The sequence below is a fragment of the Ovis canadensis genome, chromosome X, assembly GCF_042477335.2.
Source record: "Ovis canadensis isolate MfBH-ARS-UI-01 breed Bighorn chromosome X, ARS-UI_OviCan_v2, whole genome shotgun sequence".
NCBI lineage: Eukaryota > Metazoa > Chordata > Mammalia > Artiodactyla > Bovidae > Ovis > Ovis canadensis.
The window spans coordinates 52,486,055-52,505,413 of NC_091727.1; the positions used below are offsets into that span (position 1 = coordinate 52,486,055).

The 19,359-nt window shown below is 38.8% G+C and overlaps 1 protein-coding gene across 1 annotated transcript in view; it reads left to right on the top strand.

Annotated features, from left to right (window-relative positions):
* Nucleotides 1-19,359, top strand: part of WNK3 (WNK lysine deficient protein kinase 3) — a 194,039-nt gene that overhangs the window by 66,736 nt on the left and 107,944 nt on the right. Inside the window, exons 7-10 of the mRNA XM_070291607.1 lie at nt 374-593; nt 7,275-7,569; nt 8,357-8,550; nt 8,714-8,863. Coding sequence (XP_070147708.1) covers nt 374-593; nt 7,275-7,569; nt 8,357-8,550; nt 8,714-8,863 — 859 coding nt within the window. The remainder of the gene's footprint in view (nt 1-373; nt 594-7,274; nt 7,570-8,356; nt 8,551-8,713; nt 8,864-19,359) is intronic.

Sequence of the window (19,359 nt, forward strand, 5' to 3'; positions counted from 1 at the left end):
ATCCATTGTTAGAGTTTTAGTGACTTAAGCCAGTGATTTAAGGAAGATACTGAATCCATCTAACGTACTGCAGCACTTTTCAAATTATCTCTAGGTATATGTTTAGGTATGTTAAACTTCAGTATCTGGATATGTTACTGTTAATGGTCCTTAATTAAGATCACTACAAATGCATGTTAATCGAGGTTTGTTTGCATCCTTGGTAATAATAATTGGATATAAGATTTGGCTTTTATATTAAGACAAATTAATGGTTTAGTAAATAGAAAATTTTAAATAAACTTGTTGCTTTGACTGATTTTTTACTGATTAAGTGTTCTATATCTTTTTGTGATTGGAAGAATTGATAACAGGTTTGTATATTGTTTATTAGGTTGTCTATAAGGGACCTACTAAACCACGCATTTTTTGCGGAGGATACAGGACTAAGAGTGGAGTTGGCAGAGGAAGATGATTGCTCAAATTCATCCCTGGCTTTAAGACTCTGGGTTGAAGACCCTAAAAAATTGAAAGGCAAACATAAAGATAATGAAGCTATTGAGTTCAGTTTCAATTTAGAAACAGATACACCTGAGGAAGTAGCATATGAAATGGTAAGTGAATCCTATCCCCAGCCTCCTCTCCCGTTATAGTATCAGAGTTGCATCCTTTCTCTTTCTGATTGCTTTCTTTTCTCTCATTTTCTTTATTTAAATTGAAATTTTATTGTGAAATATATCTATGCAGCTGAGTATATTAAATTTGTATGTATAGTATAAAGAATAGTAAAACTCTACTTTTGTTAAGAAATGGAACACTACTGGTACCTTAGAAGTTATCTGTGTGCCCCTCCTACTTGCATTCCCCTCCCAGATCACTATAGATAATATCTACCCTGACTATTTAAAGAGTTAATTTATTTATTTTAATTGGAGGCTACTTACTTTACAATGTTGTGATCGTTTTCACCATACATCGACATGAATCAGCCATGGATCTATCCTTTTGTGTTACACTTTCCTTTGCTTTTCATTATAGTGTACCTAAATAATATATATTATTTTGTTTTGAAAACTAGAGTGCCCAGCACATACCTAGCTGGTTACTGAAGTTACTTTTTGGTGAAGATACCCAGGAGGGGTAAGCTGAACAGAGCCTCTTGGTCATAGTCTGGCTCAAACTTCCCTATGAGTTTATGAGAGCTGAGTCTGGGAAGGTCAGACTTGTTAACCTCTACTTTCAGGCATCTGGGTGGGCCAATAATCAGGGAACATCCAATGTAAATATTTGTGTGTCTTTCTTCTTGAATTGGCCAGATTCTCCAGAGAATTATCTTTCGGTATCCTGCCTGGAGGATAAGGATGTGGTTATTGGTGCATTTTGGTAGCCAAGTGGGGAAGAGTGCTGGCAGTTTCTGTGTATGGTGTTCAGCATGCATATGGCCATATAATCTTGTTTTTCACCTGATAGCCATACCTTCAACTGTGCCTGGTGTTCCCTAGTCCAGAGATCCTCTTTTACCCTTTCCAGAGAACAAAATTTTAGGCTTTTTGAATAGGGGAGAAGCAATCACCTAAAGATGTGGAATGGACGGTGAGAGATGGGAACCTAATACCTAACTACTTCTGAAAACCCTTTCACTTAGTCTTCTTTATTTTAGTCATCTCTTTTGACTTTACCCACTTGTATAAGTACCTGGTATGGCTAGTTCCTATGTATTATGAGTGTTATTCAGGATAAATGAGAATGATGCTCAGCTTTCCCTGGCTCACCTTTCCCAGTTATTATCTGTTTTCGAATCCCCAAATTTCCAAAATGTTTGTTGTTGCTGTTGACTTTATTCTGTCTATCCTTGTGAGTTTATGACTTAAAAATCCATTTGCTCTGGGTTTTTTTTTTTTAACTTCGGGAAAGAGTGAAATTAAATATATGGATTCCATCTAACATTTTAATCATTTTTCAACTATGATGAAATTTCCTCAAATCTGTAGAACCTTGAGACATACTTTAAAATACAGACTTTAGAACTGAGAATGATATGCCTGACACCTCTTCAAGTCATTATCTCTGCTACTCAGCCCTGTTCCTTTTAGACAACAAGCCCTTAATGTCCCTCATGTCACTCTACTAAAACCTAATAAGATATAGCACTTTGCTGTGAGCATACATCAACTGCCTAGAGTGCTGATTTCTGGACTTCATCTACCTCTCCCTCAATAGCCTTCAAGTTCCTTGTTTTATTTAATCCAGGTCAGACTTTACCTTCCTCTGTGATTCTTTCTCTAATTCTACTAGAAAGGCTTCTGCTCCTTTAGGGCTTTTGAAGCAGCTTATTCCTACCTCTTATTTCATTTTAAATTAAGTTTTTATCCATCTCTTACCACAAGATTGTGTGTGCTTATAGGAAAAAGGACCAGCTTAGGCTCTTATGTTTCTGGAGCCTAGTAATATTTTTCCTATTCCAAGCTCTGGCATTTGTACATGTGTGATTAGGAAAGAACATTCAGTTCAGTTCAGTTGCTCAGTGATGTCCAACTCTTTGTGACCCCATGAACCACAGCACGCCAGGTCTCCCTGTCCATCATCAAATCCTGGAGTCCACCCAAACCCATGTCCATTGTCTCAGTGATGCCATCCAACCATCTCATCCTCTGTTGTCCACTTCTCCTCCGGCCCTCAATCTTTCCCAGCATCAGGGTCTTTTCAAATGAGTCAGCTCTTCGCATCAGGTGGCCAAAGTATTGGAGTTTCAGCTTCAACATCAGTCCCTCCAATGAACACCCAGGACTGATCTCCTTTAGGATGGACTGGTTGGATCTCCTTGCAGTCCAAGGGACTCTCAAGAGTCTTCTCCAACACCACAGTTCAAAAGCATCAACTCTTCTGCACTCAGCTTTCTTTATAGTCCAACTCTCATATCCATACATGACTACTGAAAAAACCATAGCCTTGACTAGATGGGCCTTTGTTGGCAAAGTAATGTCTCTGCTTTTTAATATGCTGTCTAGGTTGGTCATAACTTTCCTTCCAAGGAGCAAGGGTCTTTTAATTTCATGGCTGCAGTCACCATCTGCAGTGACTTTGGAGCCCAGAAAAATAAAGTCTGACACTGTTTCCACTGTTTCCCCATCTATTTCCCATGAAGTGATGGAACCGGATGCCATGATCTTAGTTTTCTGAATGTTGAGCTTTAAGCCAACTTTTTCACTTTCCTCTTTCACTTTCATCAATAGGCTCTTATTAGTTCTTCTTCACTTTCTGAGATAACAGGGGTATTATCTGCATATCTGAGGTTATTGATATTTCTCCCAGCAATCTTGATTCTAGCTTGTGCTTCCTCCAGCCCAGCGTTTCTCATGATGTACTCTGCAAATAAGTTAAATAATCAGGGTGACAATATACAGCCTTGACGTACTCCTTTTCCTATTTGGAACCAGTCTGTTGTTCCATGTCCAGTTCTAACTGTTGCTTCCTGACGTGTATACAGGTTTCTCAAGAGGCAGGTCAGGTGGTCTGGTATGCCCATCTCTCTCAGAATTTTCCACAGTTTATTGTGGTCCACACAGTCAAAGGCTTTGGCATAGTCAATAAAGCAGAAATAGATGTTTTTCTGGAACTCTCTTGCTTTTTCTATGATCCAGTGGATGTTGGCAGTTTGATTTCTGGTTCCTCTGCCTTTTCTAAAACCAGCTTGAACATCTAGAAGTTCATAGTTCATGTATTGCTGAAGCCTGGCTAGGAGAATTTTGAGCATTACTTTACTAGCATATGAGATGAGTGCAATTGTGCAGTAGTTTGAGCATTCTTTGGCATTACCTTTCTTTGGGATTGGAATAAAAACTGACTTTTTCCATTAAGATATAACCTAAATCAAATCCCTTATGACTACACAGTGGAAGTGAGAAATAGATTTAAGGGACTAGATCTGATAGAGTGCCTGATGAACTATGGACAGAGGCTCGTGACATTGTACAGGAGACAGGAATCAAGACCATCCCCAAGAAAAAGAAATGCAAAAAAGCAAAATGGCTGTCTGAGGAGGCCTTACAAATAGCTATGAAAAGAAAGGAAGCGAAAAGCAAAGGAGAAAAGGAAAGATAGACCCATTTGAATGCAGAGTTCCAAAGAATAGCAAGGAGAGATAAGAAAGCCTTCCTCAGTGATCAATGCAAAGAAATAGAGAACAACAATAGAACGGGAAAGACTAGAGATCTCTTCAAGAAAATAGGAGGTACCAAGGGAACATTTCATGCAAAGATAGGCTCGATAAAGGACAGAAATCGTATGGACCTAACAGAAGCAGAAGATATTAAGAAGAGGTGGAAGAATACACAGAAGAAATGTACAGAAAAGCTCTTCATGACCCAGGTAATCACAAAGGTGTGATCACTAACACTCACCTAGAGCTGGACATCCTGGAATGTGAAGTCAAGTGGGCCTTAGGAAGCATCACTACAAACAAAACTAAAAGGTGATGACGTGAAAGTGCTGCACTCAATATGCCAACAAATTTGGAAAACTCAGTAGTGGCCACAGGACTGGAAAAGGTCAGTTTTCATTTCAATCCAAAGAAAGAAAGAACATAGAAACAAATTAACTATTTTCAATAGCATTTGGAATTTGGAGTAGGAAAATAACTCTGCTAGTAAAAAAATAAAAGTAAAAATCTTAAATATTAAAGATACGACTTTGAACAAAATTGAAATTGTATCAAGCATCTTCTCTGACCACAACGCTATGAGACTAGATATCACTTGCAAGGAAAAAGCTGTAAGAAACACAAACACATGGAGATTAAACAACACTTTTCTAAATAACCAGTAGGGAAATTATAAAATTTCTAGAAACAAATGACAATGAAAACATAACAACTCAAAACCTGTGGGATGTAGCAAAAGCAGTTCTAAGAGGAAAGTTTATAGCAATACAATCCTACCTCAAGAAACAAGAAAAATATCAAATAGACAATGTAACTTTACACCTAAAACAACTGGGAAAAGAACAAACCCCCAAAATTAGTAGACGAAAAGAAATTATAAATTCCTGAGCATAAATAAATGAAAAAGAAATGAAAAAAACAATAATAAAGATTAATAAAACTAAAAGCTGGTTCTTTGAGAAGATAAAATCGACAGTTAGACAGACTCATCAAGGAAAAAAAGACAGAAGAATCAAATCAACAAAATTAGAAATGAAAAAGGAAAGGTTACAACAGACAATGCAGAAATACAAAGGATTATAAGACACTATTATGAACAACTATATGGCAATAAAATAGATAACCTGGAAGAATGGACAGATTCTTAGAAAAGGCCAGTCTTCCAAGACTGAACCAGGAAAAAATAGAAATGATGAACAACCCAATTACATGCACTGAAATGGAAGCTGTGATAAAAAATCTCCCAAAACACAAAATACCAGGACCAGATGGCTTCACAGGAGAATTCTGTCAAACATTTAGAAAAGAGCTAATGCCTATTCTTCTAAAGCTCTTTCAAAAAATGGCTGAGGAAGGAATACTTCCAAATTCATTTTACAAGGCCACCATCAGCCTGACACCAAAACTAGACAAAGACAACACAAGAAAGAAAACTACAGGCCAATATCAGTGATGAACATAGATGCAAAAATCCTCAACAAAATTTTAGCAAACAGAATTCAGCAACACATCAAAAAGCTCATACACCATGATCAAGTTGGGTTTATTCCAGGAATGCAAGGATTCTTCAATATATGGAAATCAATCAATGTGATACACCATATTAACAAATTGAAAGATAAAAACCATATGATCATCTCAATAGATGCAGAAAAAGCCTTTGAGAAAATTCAACACCCATTTATGATTAAAACTCTGTAATTAATGGGCATAGAAAGAACCTACTTCAACATAGTAAAGGCCATATATGATAAGCCTAGAGGAAACATTATTCTCAATGGTGAAAAACTGAAAGCATTCCTCCTAAGATCAGGAAGAAGACAAGGGTGTCCACTTTCCCCACTATTATTCAACATAGTTCTGGAAGTCCTAGCTTTGGCAATCAGAGAAGAAAGGATTCCAGATCAGAAAAGAAGGAAAGCTCTCACTGTTTGCAGATGACATCATACTGTACATAGAAAACCCTAAAGATAGTATCAGAAAATTACTATTGCTAATCAGTGAACTTAGCAAAGTTGCAGGATATAAAATCAATACACAGAAATCACTTGCCTTTCTATATACTAACAATGAAAATAAAGTGTCAGACTATTTTTTTGGGCTCCAAAATCACTGCAGATGGTGATTGCAGCCATGAAATTAAAAGACGCTTACTCCTTGGAATGAAAGTTATGACCAACCTAGATAACATATTAAAAAGCAGAGATGTTACTTTGCCAACAAAGGTCCGTCTAGTCAAGGCTATGGTTTTTCCAGTGGTCATGTATGGATGTGAGAGTTGGACTGTGAAGAAAGCTGAGCACCGAAGAATTGATGCTTTTGAACTGTGATGTTGGAGAAGACTCTTGAGAGTCCCTTGGACTGCAAGGAGGTCCAAGCAGTCCATCATAAAGGAGATCAGTCTTGGGTGTTCATTGGAAGGACTGATGCTTAAGCTGAAACTCTAATATTTTGGCCACTTTATGCGAAGTGTTGACTCATTGGAAAAGACCCTGATGCTGGGAGGGATTGGGGGCAGGAGGAGAAGGGGATGACAGAGGATGAGATGGCTGGGTGGCATCACCGACTTGATGGACATGAGTTTGAGTGAACTCCAGTATATATACACAATGGAATATTACTCAGCCATAAAAAAGAACACATTTGAGTCAGTTCTAATGAGGTGGATGAACCTAGAACATATTATAGAGAGTGAAGTGAGTCAGAGAGAAAAAGAGAAATACCATATTCTAACACATATATACAGAATCTAGAAAAATGGTACTGAAGAATTTACTTACAGGGCAACAATAGAGAAACAGACATAGAGAATAGACTTATGGACATGGGGAGAGGGGAGGAGAGGGTGAGATGTATGCAAAGAGTAACATAGAAACTTACATTACCATATGTAAAATAGCCAACGAGAATTTGATGTATGGCTCAGGAAACTCAAACAGGGGCTGTGTCAGCCTAGAGGGGTGGGATGGGGAGGGAGATGGGAGCGAGGTTCAAAAGGGAGGGGATATATGTATACCTATGACTGATTCATGTTGAGGTTTGATAGAAAGCAGCAAAATTCTGTAAAGCAATTATCCTTCAATAAAAAATTAATTGAAAAAAAAGATGTGATTTGCTTATTATGTTTTGTTTGTAGGTCAAGTCAGGATTCTTCCATGAAAGTGATTCCAAAGCTGTTGCTAAGTCCATTAGAGACCGAGTGACCCTGATAAAGAAGACAAGGGAGAAGAAGCCAGCTGGCTGTTTGGAAGAACGCAGGGATTCCCAGTGCAAGTCTGTAGGGAATATACTCCCTCAGCCCCAAAATGCATCTTTGCCCCCTCCTCCTGTTCAGCACACTGGGGCAGAATGTGAAGAAACTGAAGTTGATCAACATGTGCGACTACAGCTTCTACAAAGAAAACCACAACATCATTGCTCCTCTGTTACAGGTAACACAGTTATAATGTATAAAAGGAAACGTGTAATTGTATTCCATTATCTTTAAATAGTACTTTTGTATGTTTCAAAGCATTTTGTTATCTGTCCTTTCATTAATCCTTTTCCAAAATCCGTAAATAGACAAGCCAGCTAGTTTCCTTACTTTAAAATTAAGAAACTGTTCTGTTAAGTGACTTGTTCAAGGTACTAGTTGGATAAGGATTATAATCTTTTTACCATTTTTAAGAGCCTAACGTGAATCTTTTAGTAAAGGAAATATGGATCTAAAGATAGAACTTATTTTTCAAGAGGAAATTTTCTAGACTTTAAGACCTTTTGTATTTTAGACTCAAGTATAAAATTAACAGTTTCTCTAATTTTTCTGTCTGTAATGCTTTCTCTTCTCTGGAAGGACAGAGTGTTTTCATAGTAATAACCCATTGTTCTATAAAGGCAGCATTATTGTATAGCCAGGTTCTATGAAAATGAGAATATTAACTGAAATCCTAATGGCACACATAGATTAGTTAGGATATGCATGAAATGGCCAGCAAATTGAGTTAACTTTTATATAATTCTTTGTAGTTTTGCTTTACTAATAAAATTTTAGTTATACCATAATATCAGCATGGAAAGTTTACATGATGGTTTTTGATTAATTTTGCAGTGTACATATCTTATTTAAAGATGTTTCAGGTTGTCAGAGTGAAAAAGAAGAAAAGAGTGCTTACCATTTCCTATGCCATCTGGACCTTGTGTTTTGAATTTTTCCCTTCTGCCTTATTTTCTTTATCGTAGGTGACAATTTGTCTGAGGCAGGAGCAGGATCAGCTATACACTCAGATACTTCAAATCAGCCCAGTGTAGCCTACTCCTCAGACCAGATGATGGGCTCTCAAATGGTTTCTAACATGCCGCAGACCGAAATAAATATTCTGGAGAAAATTTATCCATCCCAGCAACTAGTGGGACATTACCAGCAGATTTCAGGGGTGAGATGAACTGTTTTATATATATATATTTTAATATAAATTTATTTATTTTAATTGGAGGCTAATTACTTTACAATATTGTATTGTTTTTTTTAATATATCATCAGTATATTTACTATAAATGGGAGAATTTATCTTTAATCTTTTTGTTCTTATTTAACAGTTGCAGAAGCAGCCAAAGCTGACTCAGCCCCAAATTTTGCCTTTGATTCAAGGTCGGTCCACTATTTTGCCTGTGCATGTCTTTGGACCTCCAGTTGTTTCACAACCCCAGGTTTCACCTTTAACTGTCCCAAAGGCCTCACAGATAAAGGTAAGATACATTTTAGAGGCTCTGTATTCAGTTAAACATATTTAACACTGCCTAATGGCAACCCACTCCAGTGTTCTTGCCTGGAGAATCCCAGGGACGGTAGAGCCTGGTGGGCTGCTGTCTGTGGGGTCGCACAGAGTCGGACACGACTGAAGCAACGTAGCAGCAGCAGCAGCAGCAGGGCTTCCCTGGTAGCTCAGCTGGTAAAGAATCCACCTGCAATGCAGGAGACCCCAGTTCGATTCCTGGATCAGGAAGATCCCCTGGAGAAAGGATAGGCTACCCACTCCAGTATTCTTGGGGTTCTCTGGTGGCTCAGATGCTAAAGAATTTGCCTGCCATATGGGAGACCTGGGTTCGATCCCTAGGTTGGGAAGATCCCCTGGAAGAGAGCATGGCAACCCACTCCAATATTCTTGCCTGGGGAATCCTCATGGACAGAGGAGCCTGGCGGGCTACAGTCCTTGGGTTCACAAAGAGTCAGACATTACTGAGCAACTAAGCACAGCACAGATTTTCTGACAGGCGAAGGCGCTCTTACATAGATTCATCTTAGTTTATATAAAAGTCACTGAAAGCTTAAAGTTGTTTATATTTTCCTTCACTTAAGGCATTCTTCTTGAGGATGTGCCTAATATTGTGTAACTAGAATCTTGAGACACTGCTTATATAATTGGAAAAGAAACTGAGAATTCCATATACGGATAAAAAATTTATTTAGGACTCTAATCCCTTTTTCTTGGTTTGTTTTTTGTGTTGGACTTTTCAGCCTGATTTGGATGTGAAGGGATGTCTTTTGTAGTTAATTAGAAATAGGATCTCATAGACTGTTATAATTTTTAGCACTTTGATCTAAATTCTTGACTTGTTTTGTTCACATTTATTTCTGTAGAAGAAAATGTTTTTTCATTTAGACTCTAAAGTCAACATTACTCATTTCTGACAATGAGTACACAGTCTTTCTGAGTGTTTGTATATCAGTACTATATCCTGGTTTCCTAGGTTATAGACTTTGGATACATGGCTGGGCTTTTCTTTGCCATCCCATTTTCTTTTCTCAACCTCACCATCCCTTATGTGTGTCTTCTCTCTTTGGGAATGAGATGGTCTGAGCTCCTAGGCATTCTCTGTATATGATTTAGTTAGCAGCTGGTGCATCTGTTGGTTTTAAGAGATTAGTATATAGTCAGTCATAGTTCATCAGCGCAGTTTTAATAACTGCCATCTCTGGGGATATAAAACGAGATAAAATATGTTCCTTGCCCTCAAGAAGCTCAATCTTGTAGGGGAAAACATACACATACTTGACAAATGCCAGATGCATTTAAAATCTGCTAGGGATATATTTAATATGGTATAGTTAACAGTGCATGGTGTTTGACTAGTGTTTGTAGCTTATGTGGCATATGTTCATTCTTGAGTTCATGTTGTGGTTGGATTTATCTCTTTTTAAAAGACTGTAATGCAAAGTGTGTTGGATGAATGCTTAAATTATTAATAATAATTTAGGTTCAACCACATAAATATACAGGTATGTGTATTTTGAAAAAAAGGATAAAAAATTTATGAAAGTGTTATTTACCTATTTAAAATAAAGCCTGCTGCTGCTGCTAAGTCACTTCAGTCATGTTCGACTCTGTGACCCCATAGACAGCAGCCCACCAGGTTCCCCCGTCCCTGGGATTCTCCAGGCAAAAACACTGGAGTGGGTTGCCATTTCCTTCTCCAATGCAGGAAAGTGAAAAGTGAAAGGGAAGTCGCTCAGTCATGTCCGACTCTTTGAGACCCCAAGGACTGACTGCAGCCTACCAGGCTCCGCCGTCCATGGGATTTTCCAGGCAAGGGTACTGGTGTGAGGTGCCATTGCCTTCTCCAAAAATAAAGTCTACAAAGTTATAAAGAAGACAGTGAAAATGATCTACTATCTCCAGCTAGAAATAAATTATCATTTATATTTGGGGGTAGAGACTCTAGATTTGACTGTGGTTCAGATCATGAACTCCTTATTGCCAAATGCAGACTGAGATTAAAGAAAGTGGAGAAAACCACTAGACCATTCAGGTATGACCTAAATCAAATCCCTTATGATTACACAGTGGAAGTGAGAAATAGATTTAAGGGACTAGATCTGATAGACAGAGTGCATGATGAGCTATGGATGGAGATTGTGACATTGTACAAGAGACAGGAATCAAGACCATCCCCAAGAAAAAGAAATGCAAAAAAGCAAAATGGCTGTCTGAGGAGGCCTTACAAATAGCTGTGAAAAGAAAGGAAGTGAAAAGTAAAGGAGAAAAGGAAAGATATACCCATTTGAATGCAGAGTTCCAAAGAATAGCAAGGAGAGATAAGAAAGGCTTCCTCAGTGATCAATGCAAAGAAATAGAGGAAAAGAACAGAATGGGAAAGACTAGAGATCTCTTCAAGAAAATTAGAGGTACCAAGGGAACATTTCATGCAAAGATGGGCTCAATAAAGGATAGAAATGAAATGGACCTAACAGAAGCAGAAGATATTAAGAAGAGGTGGCAAGAATACACAGAAGAACTGTACAAAAAAGATCTTCACAACCCAGATAATCACAGTGGTGTGATCACTCACCTAGAGCCAGACATCCTGGAATGTGAAGTCAAGTGGGCCTTAGAAAGCATCATACGAACAAAACTAGTGGAGGTGAAGGAATTCCAGTGGAGCTATCTCAAATCCTGAAAGATGATGCTGTGAAAGTGCTGCACTCAATATGCCAGCAAATTTGGAAAACTCAGCAGTGGCCACAGGACTGGAAAAGGTCAGTTTTCATTCCAATCCCAAAGAAAGGCAATGCCAAGGAATGCTCAAACTACTGCACAATTGCACTCATCTCACATGCTAGTAAAGTAATGCTCAAAATTCTCCAAGCCAGGCTTCAGCAATTTGTGAACCGTGAACCTCCAGATGTTCAAGCTGGTTTTAGAAAAGGCAGAGGAACCAGAAATCAAATTGCCAACATCTGCTGGATCATGGAAAAAGCAAGAAAGTTCCAGAAAAACATCTATTTCTGCTTTATTGACTATGCCAAAGCCTTTGACTGTGTGGATCACAGTAAACTGTGGAAGATTCCGAAAGAGGTGGGAATACCAGACCACCTGACCTGCCTCTTGAGAAATCTGTATACAGGTCAAGAAGCAACAGTTAGAACTGGACATGGAACAGCAGACTGGTTCCAAGTAGCAAAAGGAGTACGTCAAGGCTGTATATTGTCACCCTGCTTATTTAACTTACATGCAGAGTACATCATGAGATATGCAGGTGATACCACCCTTATGGCAGAAAGTGAAGAGCCTGTTGATTAAAGTGAAAGAGGAGAGTGATAAACTTGTCTTAAAGCTCAACATTCAGAAAACTTAGATCATGGCATCCGGTCCCATCACTTCATTGCAAATAGATGGGGAAACAGTGGAAACAGTGTCAGACTTTATTTTGGGGGGCTCCAAAATCACTGCAGATGGTGACTGCAGCCATGAAATTAAAAGACTCTTACTCCTTGGAAGGAAAGTTATGACCAATCTAGATAGCATATTGAAAAGCAGAGACATTACTTTGCCGACTAAGGTCCGTCTAGTCAAGGCTATGGGTTTTCCAGTGGTCTGTATGGATGTGAGAGTTGGACTATAAAGAAAGCTGAGTGCAGAAGAATTGATGCTTTTGAACTGTGGTGTTGGAGAAGACTCTTGAGAGTCCCTTGGACTGCAAGGAGATCCATCCAGTCCATCCTAAAGGAGATCAGTCCTGGGTGTTCATTGGAGGGACTGATGTTGAAGCTGAAACTCCAATACTTTGGCCACCTGATGCAAAGAGCTGATTCATTTGAAAAAACCCTGATGCTGGGAAAGATTGAGGGCAGGAGGAGAAGGGGATGACAGAGGATAAGGTGGTTGGATGGCATCACTGACACAATGGACATGGGTTTGGGTGAACTCTGGGAGTTGGTAATAGACAGGGAAGCCTGGCGTGCTGTGGTTAATGGGGTCGCAAAAGATCAGACATTACTGAGCGATTGAACTGAACTCTGTCCTTAAATCTTACGAAGAAATGAACTCTAGATTTGTCTTTTTTTTCTGTGTACACATATAACTTTGTTTATACATACATATGTGTATCATATACATACCTTTTGGTAGCCTGCCTTTTTCACCTAATATTTAGAATCCACATAAGCAAGCACTTTGACCAGTGGGGGTCTTTTTATAAACCTAGTGGTTTAAGTTCTAGGAATTATTACAGGCAGCCTATATGTATTCAACCAACTGTCTCCTCTCCTCTTGAGAGAGCTTCTTTGTTCATTTTAGCTATGATATTAAAATCCTTTTGAGCTTTCTCTTAGAACTTCCACTTTCTGGTGTGTGAAGGTATCAGAATCAGTTAGTCTGAATTTCTGCCACGGTTTGAATGAGTTATGTGGCAAGTTCAATAATTGAGAGGCCATGAGCAATGTTTTGTTGGGGGCTGGTCTCAGTCTGTTAGTGTCTTCAACTAACATTTACTCGTGGTGTTATTAATAGAATTTTTATAGGACTAACACTATACCCAACACCTTTTGGATAAGTTCCTAAAATCTTTACAGTGTGTTAGTCTCTCAGTAATGTCCAACTCTTTGCAACCCTATGGATTGTAGCCTGCCAGGCTCCTCTGACCATGGGATTTTCCAGGCAAGAATACTGGAGTGGGTTGCCGTTTCCTTCTCCAGGGATCTTCCTCATCCAGGGACTGAACCCAGATCTCCTGCATTGCAGGCAGATCGTTTTACTGTCTGAGCCACCAGGGAAGCCCCCGAATCTTTACAACATAGCATTATTTTACCTATCATTCTGTCTTGGACTCTCCCCATTAAATTGAACATGGTATATACATTTATTGTATTTTTAATTAAAAAAAATGTTGGCTACACTCTGCAGCTTGTGGGATCTTAGTTCAATCAGGGGTTGAGCCCAGGGCCCTGATAATGAGAGCACCAAGTCCTCACCATTGGAGGTCAGAGAATTCCCATGGTACATGCATTTATAATTTGAATTATTTTGCATCAGCACCAGGAACTACAGCTGAGTTTTAGAGCAGATGTACAAATTTTAGTTCAACCTGTGGCTTTAGACTTGTCAGTTACTAGAGTTCTACAACCAGTCTTGTTTACAATTTCTCCTTAGACACTGCGTGCTTCACAAATGATTTCCCAGAATCTAATGGTTGGCCTTCAACTTGAACTTGACCCTAGAAATGGGAATCAGGCATTAACCAAATTACCAAATGCCAATCAAATTTCTAGTTTCTTATCAGTTAATCACCTCCAGCTTTGTCAAATTATTCTTTTGCCCAACTTGCGAGCAGTGCACAGAATGCTGGTGGTATAGCTCAGCTCCCTTCTAATTGCATTGAGGTGCATTCAAGGGCCCATTAGCCTTCACAAAAGATATATTCAGTATCCTAGCCATAATCAGTGGTATATCAGAAGTCTGTAATTCCAGATTCTTAAGTTCCACAAAGCCAGACTGTATTTAGAGAAGACTTGTTTCTAAGCCTCTGTTCAGCAGCAGCCATTAATTTTACAACCTAAGATTATATTGTTGTTGTTCAGTGGCTCAGTAGTGTCTGATTCTTTTCGGCCACATGGACTGCAGCACACCAGGCTTCCCTGTCCTTTGCTATCTCCCAGAATTGACTCAAACTCATGTCCATTGAGTCAGTGATGCTATCCAACCATCTCATCCTCTGTCATCCCCTTCTCCTCCTGTCTTCAATATTTCCCAGCATCAGGACCTTTTCCAATGAGTTGGTTCTTTGCATCAGGTGGCCAAAGTACTGGAGCTTCAGCTTCAGCATCAGTCCTTCCAATGAATATTCAGGACTGATTTCCTTTAAGATTGATTGGTTTGATCTCCTTGCAGTCCAAGGGACTCTCAAGAGTCTTCTCTAGCACCACACTTCAAAAGCATCAAGTCTTCGGTGCTCAGCTTTCTTTGTGGTCCAACTCTCACATCCGTACATGATGACTAGAAAAACCATAGCTTTGACTTATACAGACCTTTGTTGGTAAAGTGATGTCTCTGCTTTTTAATATGTTGTCTAAGTTTGTGGTAGCTTTTCTTCCAAGGAGCAAGCATCTTTTATTAGATTGTTACAAATGTAATTGTGGTTTCAGACCATGAATTTTAAATCATTATAACTAAACTCAAACATATCTTTATTAAACTATAAACAATTACAGTCAACACATTGTTGCCAATGAAAAATAAGTTTGATTATTCTTTTAGTGTAAAAATCTGTGCTTCAGGATTCAGTGAACTCTTGGAAATCATTTTCTGCCTTCTGCTGGTTGTGGAAGCATTTTCCCTGCAAAAAGTTGTCAAGCAACTTTTTTTCAAGCAAAAAGTTGCTTGAAAAGTGATAGTCAGTTGGCAAGAGGTCAGGGGAATATGGCAGATGAAGCAAAATATCCTAGTCCATTTCATTCAAGTTTTAAAGTGTGGTTGTGTAACGTGTGTTCGGGCATTGTCATGGAGAAGAATTAGGCCATTTCTGTTGACCAATGCTGGCTGCAGGTGTTGCAGTTTTCAGTGCATCTCATCAATTTGCTGTGCATATCACTCAGATATAATGGTTTTTCCAGGATTCAGAAAGCTGTAGTGAATCACACTGGCAGCTGACCACCAAACTGACCATGACCTTTTTTTGGTACAAGTTTGACTTTGGAAAGTGCTTTGGAGCTTCTTTTCACACTGAGCTGGTCACTTCTGGTTGTTGTATAAAATTCACTTTTTGTCGCATGTCACAGTCTGATTAAGAAATTGTTCATTGTTGTTATGTAGAATAAGTAAAGATGACAATTCAAAACAATGATTTTTTGATTTTCGGTCAGTTCATGAGGCACCCACTTACTGACCTTTTTTCACCTTTCCAATTTGCTTCAAATGCTGAATGACTGTAGAATGGCTAATATTGAGTTCTTTGGCAATTTCCCATGTAAGAGGATCAACTTTGATGATAGCTCTCAGTTGGTCGTTGTCACCTTCCGATGGCTGGCCACTATGCTCCTCATTTTTAATGCTCTCATCTCCTTTGAAAAACTTCTTGAACCACTACTATACATTCGTTATCAATTCCTGGGCCAAATGCGTCGATGTTGTGAGTTGTCTCTGCTGCTTTATGACCTATTTTGAACTCAAATAAGAAAATTTCTCAAATTTGCTTTTTGTCTAACATTATTTCCATAGTCTAAAATATAAAATAAACAGCAATCAATATATAAGTTATTAGCAAAAAAATAAAGCAAGAAATGTGCATTAAAATAATATATAACATAGCCACATTTAAGAATATATCCAATATCAAACAGCAAATTTCAACAATGCAAAAACCACAATTACTTTTATACCAACTTGATAGCATCACCACAGAAACATGGTCAGTGGGATTATACTCTGAAAAATCTGAAACTAATGTAAGTTGGCAGTGTCATTCAGGCCCTGGAACCGCCATCTTATTCTGTTCAACACACTTACTCAGGACCACCTGCAGAACTGCCATCCTTCCTATTGAAGGCTCCTGAGCAGCTGCCTCTTGTGATATTTTCGAGGAATAAGCTTCTTAACCCATCACAGCCTACTTACCCAATAAAGGCTTCGACACAGCCTATTTATTTACTACCATCCCAGAGCATCCTGTTTACACTGTCCAACCACTAGCATCACAACCAACCTATTCTATAGACTTCTTATCCAGCCCTACCTGTGGCATAGCCCTCTTATTTGCCCCCAGCCCAAGGGCAGCCTGTTTATACAGTGGAACCTCTGGTTTGGTCTCCTTTTCCAGACCAACCAGAATGTATAATCCAAGTAGCTTGCCCTGTGAAATCTATAGAACAGCCTGCTTACCAGGCATTTGAGTATGTCCCTTATTCAGGACACACTGCTTACACCATCTAGACAACTTAACAGATAACCTTCATCACCCAGCGAGTATACAAAGTAAATTCTTCTGATGGCAAGCAAATACATATTACAAACTGCAGATCAGGACTTTTACTCAGTACCACCTTATGTAGTACAGACTTCTGAGCAACAAGCTTATTTAACACAACCCCAAGATTCTTCAACATTGGAGCAAAAGACATAAGTCATATTTAACATTAACCTTAGATACACAAACACATTCTATAGAGCCTTTATTTAATGTGTAGAATTCAGCCTACCCAACAAACAGATGTCAGTTTTGGGCACCAGCAGCTAAAAGCCCATTCAATTAGCATTACATCTCAGAGGGCTGTGGAAGGACAGCTTCAACACCCGGCACAAATGTCCTTCATAGGCCTCTTCAAAGACCCAGATCCACCCCCCACACTTCTCTGCACAGCATTTCCAGTCATATTAACAAGAAGCCAGGCTTCTCACTCAGCTTTCTTTCATCATCAGCAGATGACTCATTTGTCTCATAGGCAAGCACTGAAAAGCCATTGTGTACTCAAGAAGGTCCCCTAAATCAACAGCAGTCCTTATACCCAACATGCTGCTTTCCAACAGCAGGTACCTCATTCACATGCACCTAACCAGATTCAGCCACTACCAGGTATTCCGAAAGCCATTACAGATGTGGCCCTGATTATATATCCTTTGCAAGAACAGTTGCAACCAGTGGCACTGAAGCACCACCATGTAATACAGCCTTTTGAATAGCCTCGAGTGCTTCTGGCATTAGACAGGAATTAAATGTTTCCCCTGCAAAGAAACCTAGCACAGCACCAGCCAGCATGCATTCAGCAGTAGTCTGCTGTCCAGCCACAGTGGCAGTCATCTTCTAGCTTAGCATTTGGTTCTGGGTCATCAGAAACACAATTACAACACCAGACTTTCATCCAGTTCTGGGATAGACCTTACAAATTAGCCAACTTCTTCTGTTCATTTGTCACCAGTTAGTATTCCAGTACAGGCTTCTACTGCCTCTCAGAGCATTTCTCTGTTACGAACAGAGCAGTATTTGCAAGGCCAAGAAATTTCAAAGGTAAATTCTCCTGGGGGAAAAATATGGATGATTGTGCATTTTCTGTAATGTTCAAGGATCCAGGATATAGTGAGCTATAGTAAAAATGGCATTGGGACTGGAAGTCACAGTCCCTGTTCCTGGCTTTTTCCCTTAATCAGTAGGTAGCTTTGATTCAAGTCTTTTTGGCATTTCTTCATGAAAGAAGTGAAGGGATTAGACCAGATGATGTTAACAAAAAATATTTGAGCACCTACTTGGAATATATCAGCGAATAAAAGACAAAAATTCTTTCTGTCATTGAGTTTTGTTGCCTAATGCAGGGAGACTGTCAATAACCACAATAAAAAGTAAATTAGATAATACAGTACAGGGTTGTTATTCAGTCACTCAGTCGTGTCTGACTCTTTGCAACCCCATGGACTGCAGCACACCAGGCTTCCCTGTCCTTCACTCTCTCCTGGAGTTTGCTCAGTGGAGCAGGGTAAGGAGGAAAGTGGGTTGCAGTTTTAAATAAGGTGATGATCTGGGTAGGCCTCATTGAGAAGGTTGACAAATGGAGCACACACTTGAAAGAGGTGAGGGAGTCCTTAGTGCACATTTTAGGCAGAGGGACTTTGAGAGAGAAGTGGGTTTGGCATGTTTGAAGAACAGCAAGTCCTAATATGTTTCAAACCTATGGCTATCTTACTGTTCTACATTTATTATAAACCATTTGATTTTATGGGATGATAATAATGAGAACTATTGAGTGATTCTTAGGTGCCAAATACTGTTCTAATGGCTTTATGTATACTATCCTCAAAACAACCCTATGAATAGTAGCTTTCATTAAGGGTAATTGAGGTTCAGAGAGGTTAAATAACTTTCTGAGTATCATATGAGAGGGCCAGGATTTCAACCCAGACCACCTAGCTGCAGAGGCTGTGCCCTTAAATTATTATATCATCCATCGTCTTCAATAGATAGCTATTCTCCCTGCCAGAATTTGAGTAAAAGAACATGATGACTTCAGTGAGATGTAGTTAACTCATGGGATTGATTGAATAAATTAGAGGTAGGAACTGAGAATTCACTTTATTTTTTCTCTTCTGTTCTGATTCAGGTATTTCTAAAGACTGAATTTATTGAGTTTAGCTAATAAAATGCTTTGAGGTCCTTAAGTAATAGATGTGCTATAATATAAGAGTTTTTTTTTTCTTTTTACTGGTGATATTACTGTTTTAAACAGCTATGATCTTAAGTATTGTGTATTTTATGAAATTTCTTCTTCATCGGGGCATAAATTATAATGAATTCTAATGTGTGCATGTTGACTTCTATCAGGAATGATCAAGGATTAATAAAGATCTTTGGAGTGGAAGTTTCTTCGAATCATGCTATTCTAGGACATTTCTTTAGAATAAATTTTTTCACAAGGTATTTTAGATTGGAATGTTCATTTCTGTGGGCATGTGTTGTATACATTCCTTGCCTAGTTAAAAATTAGA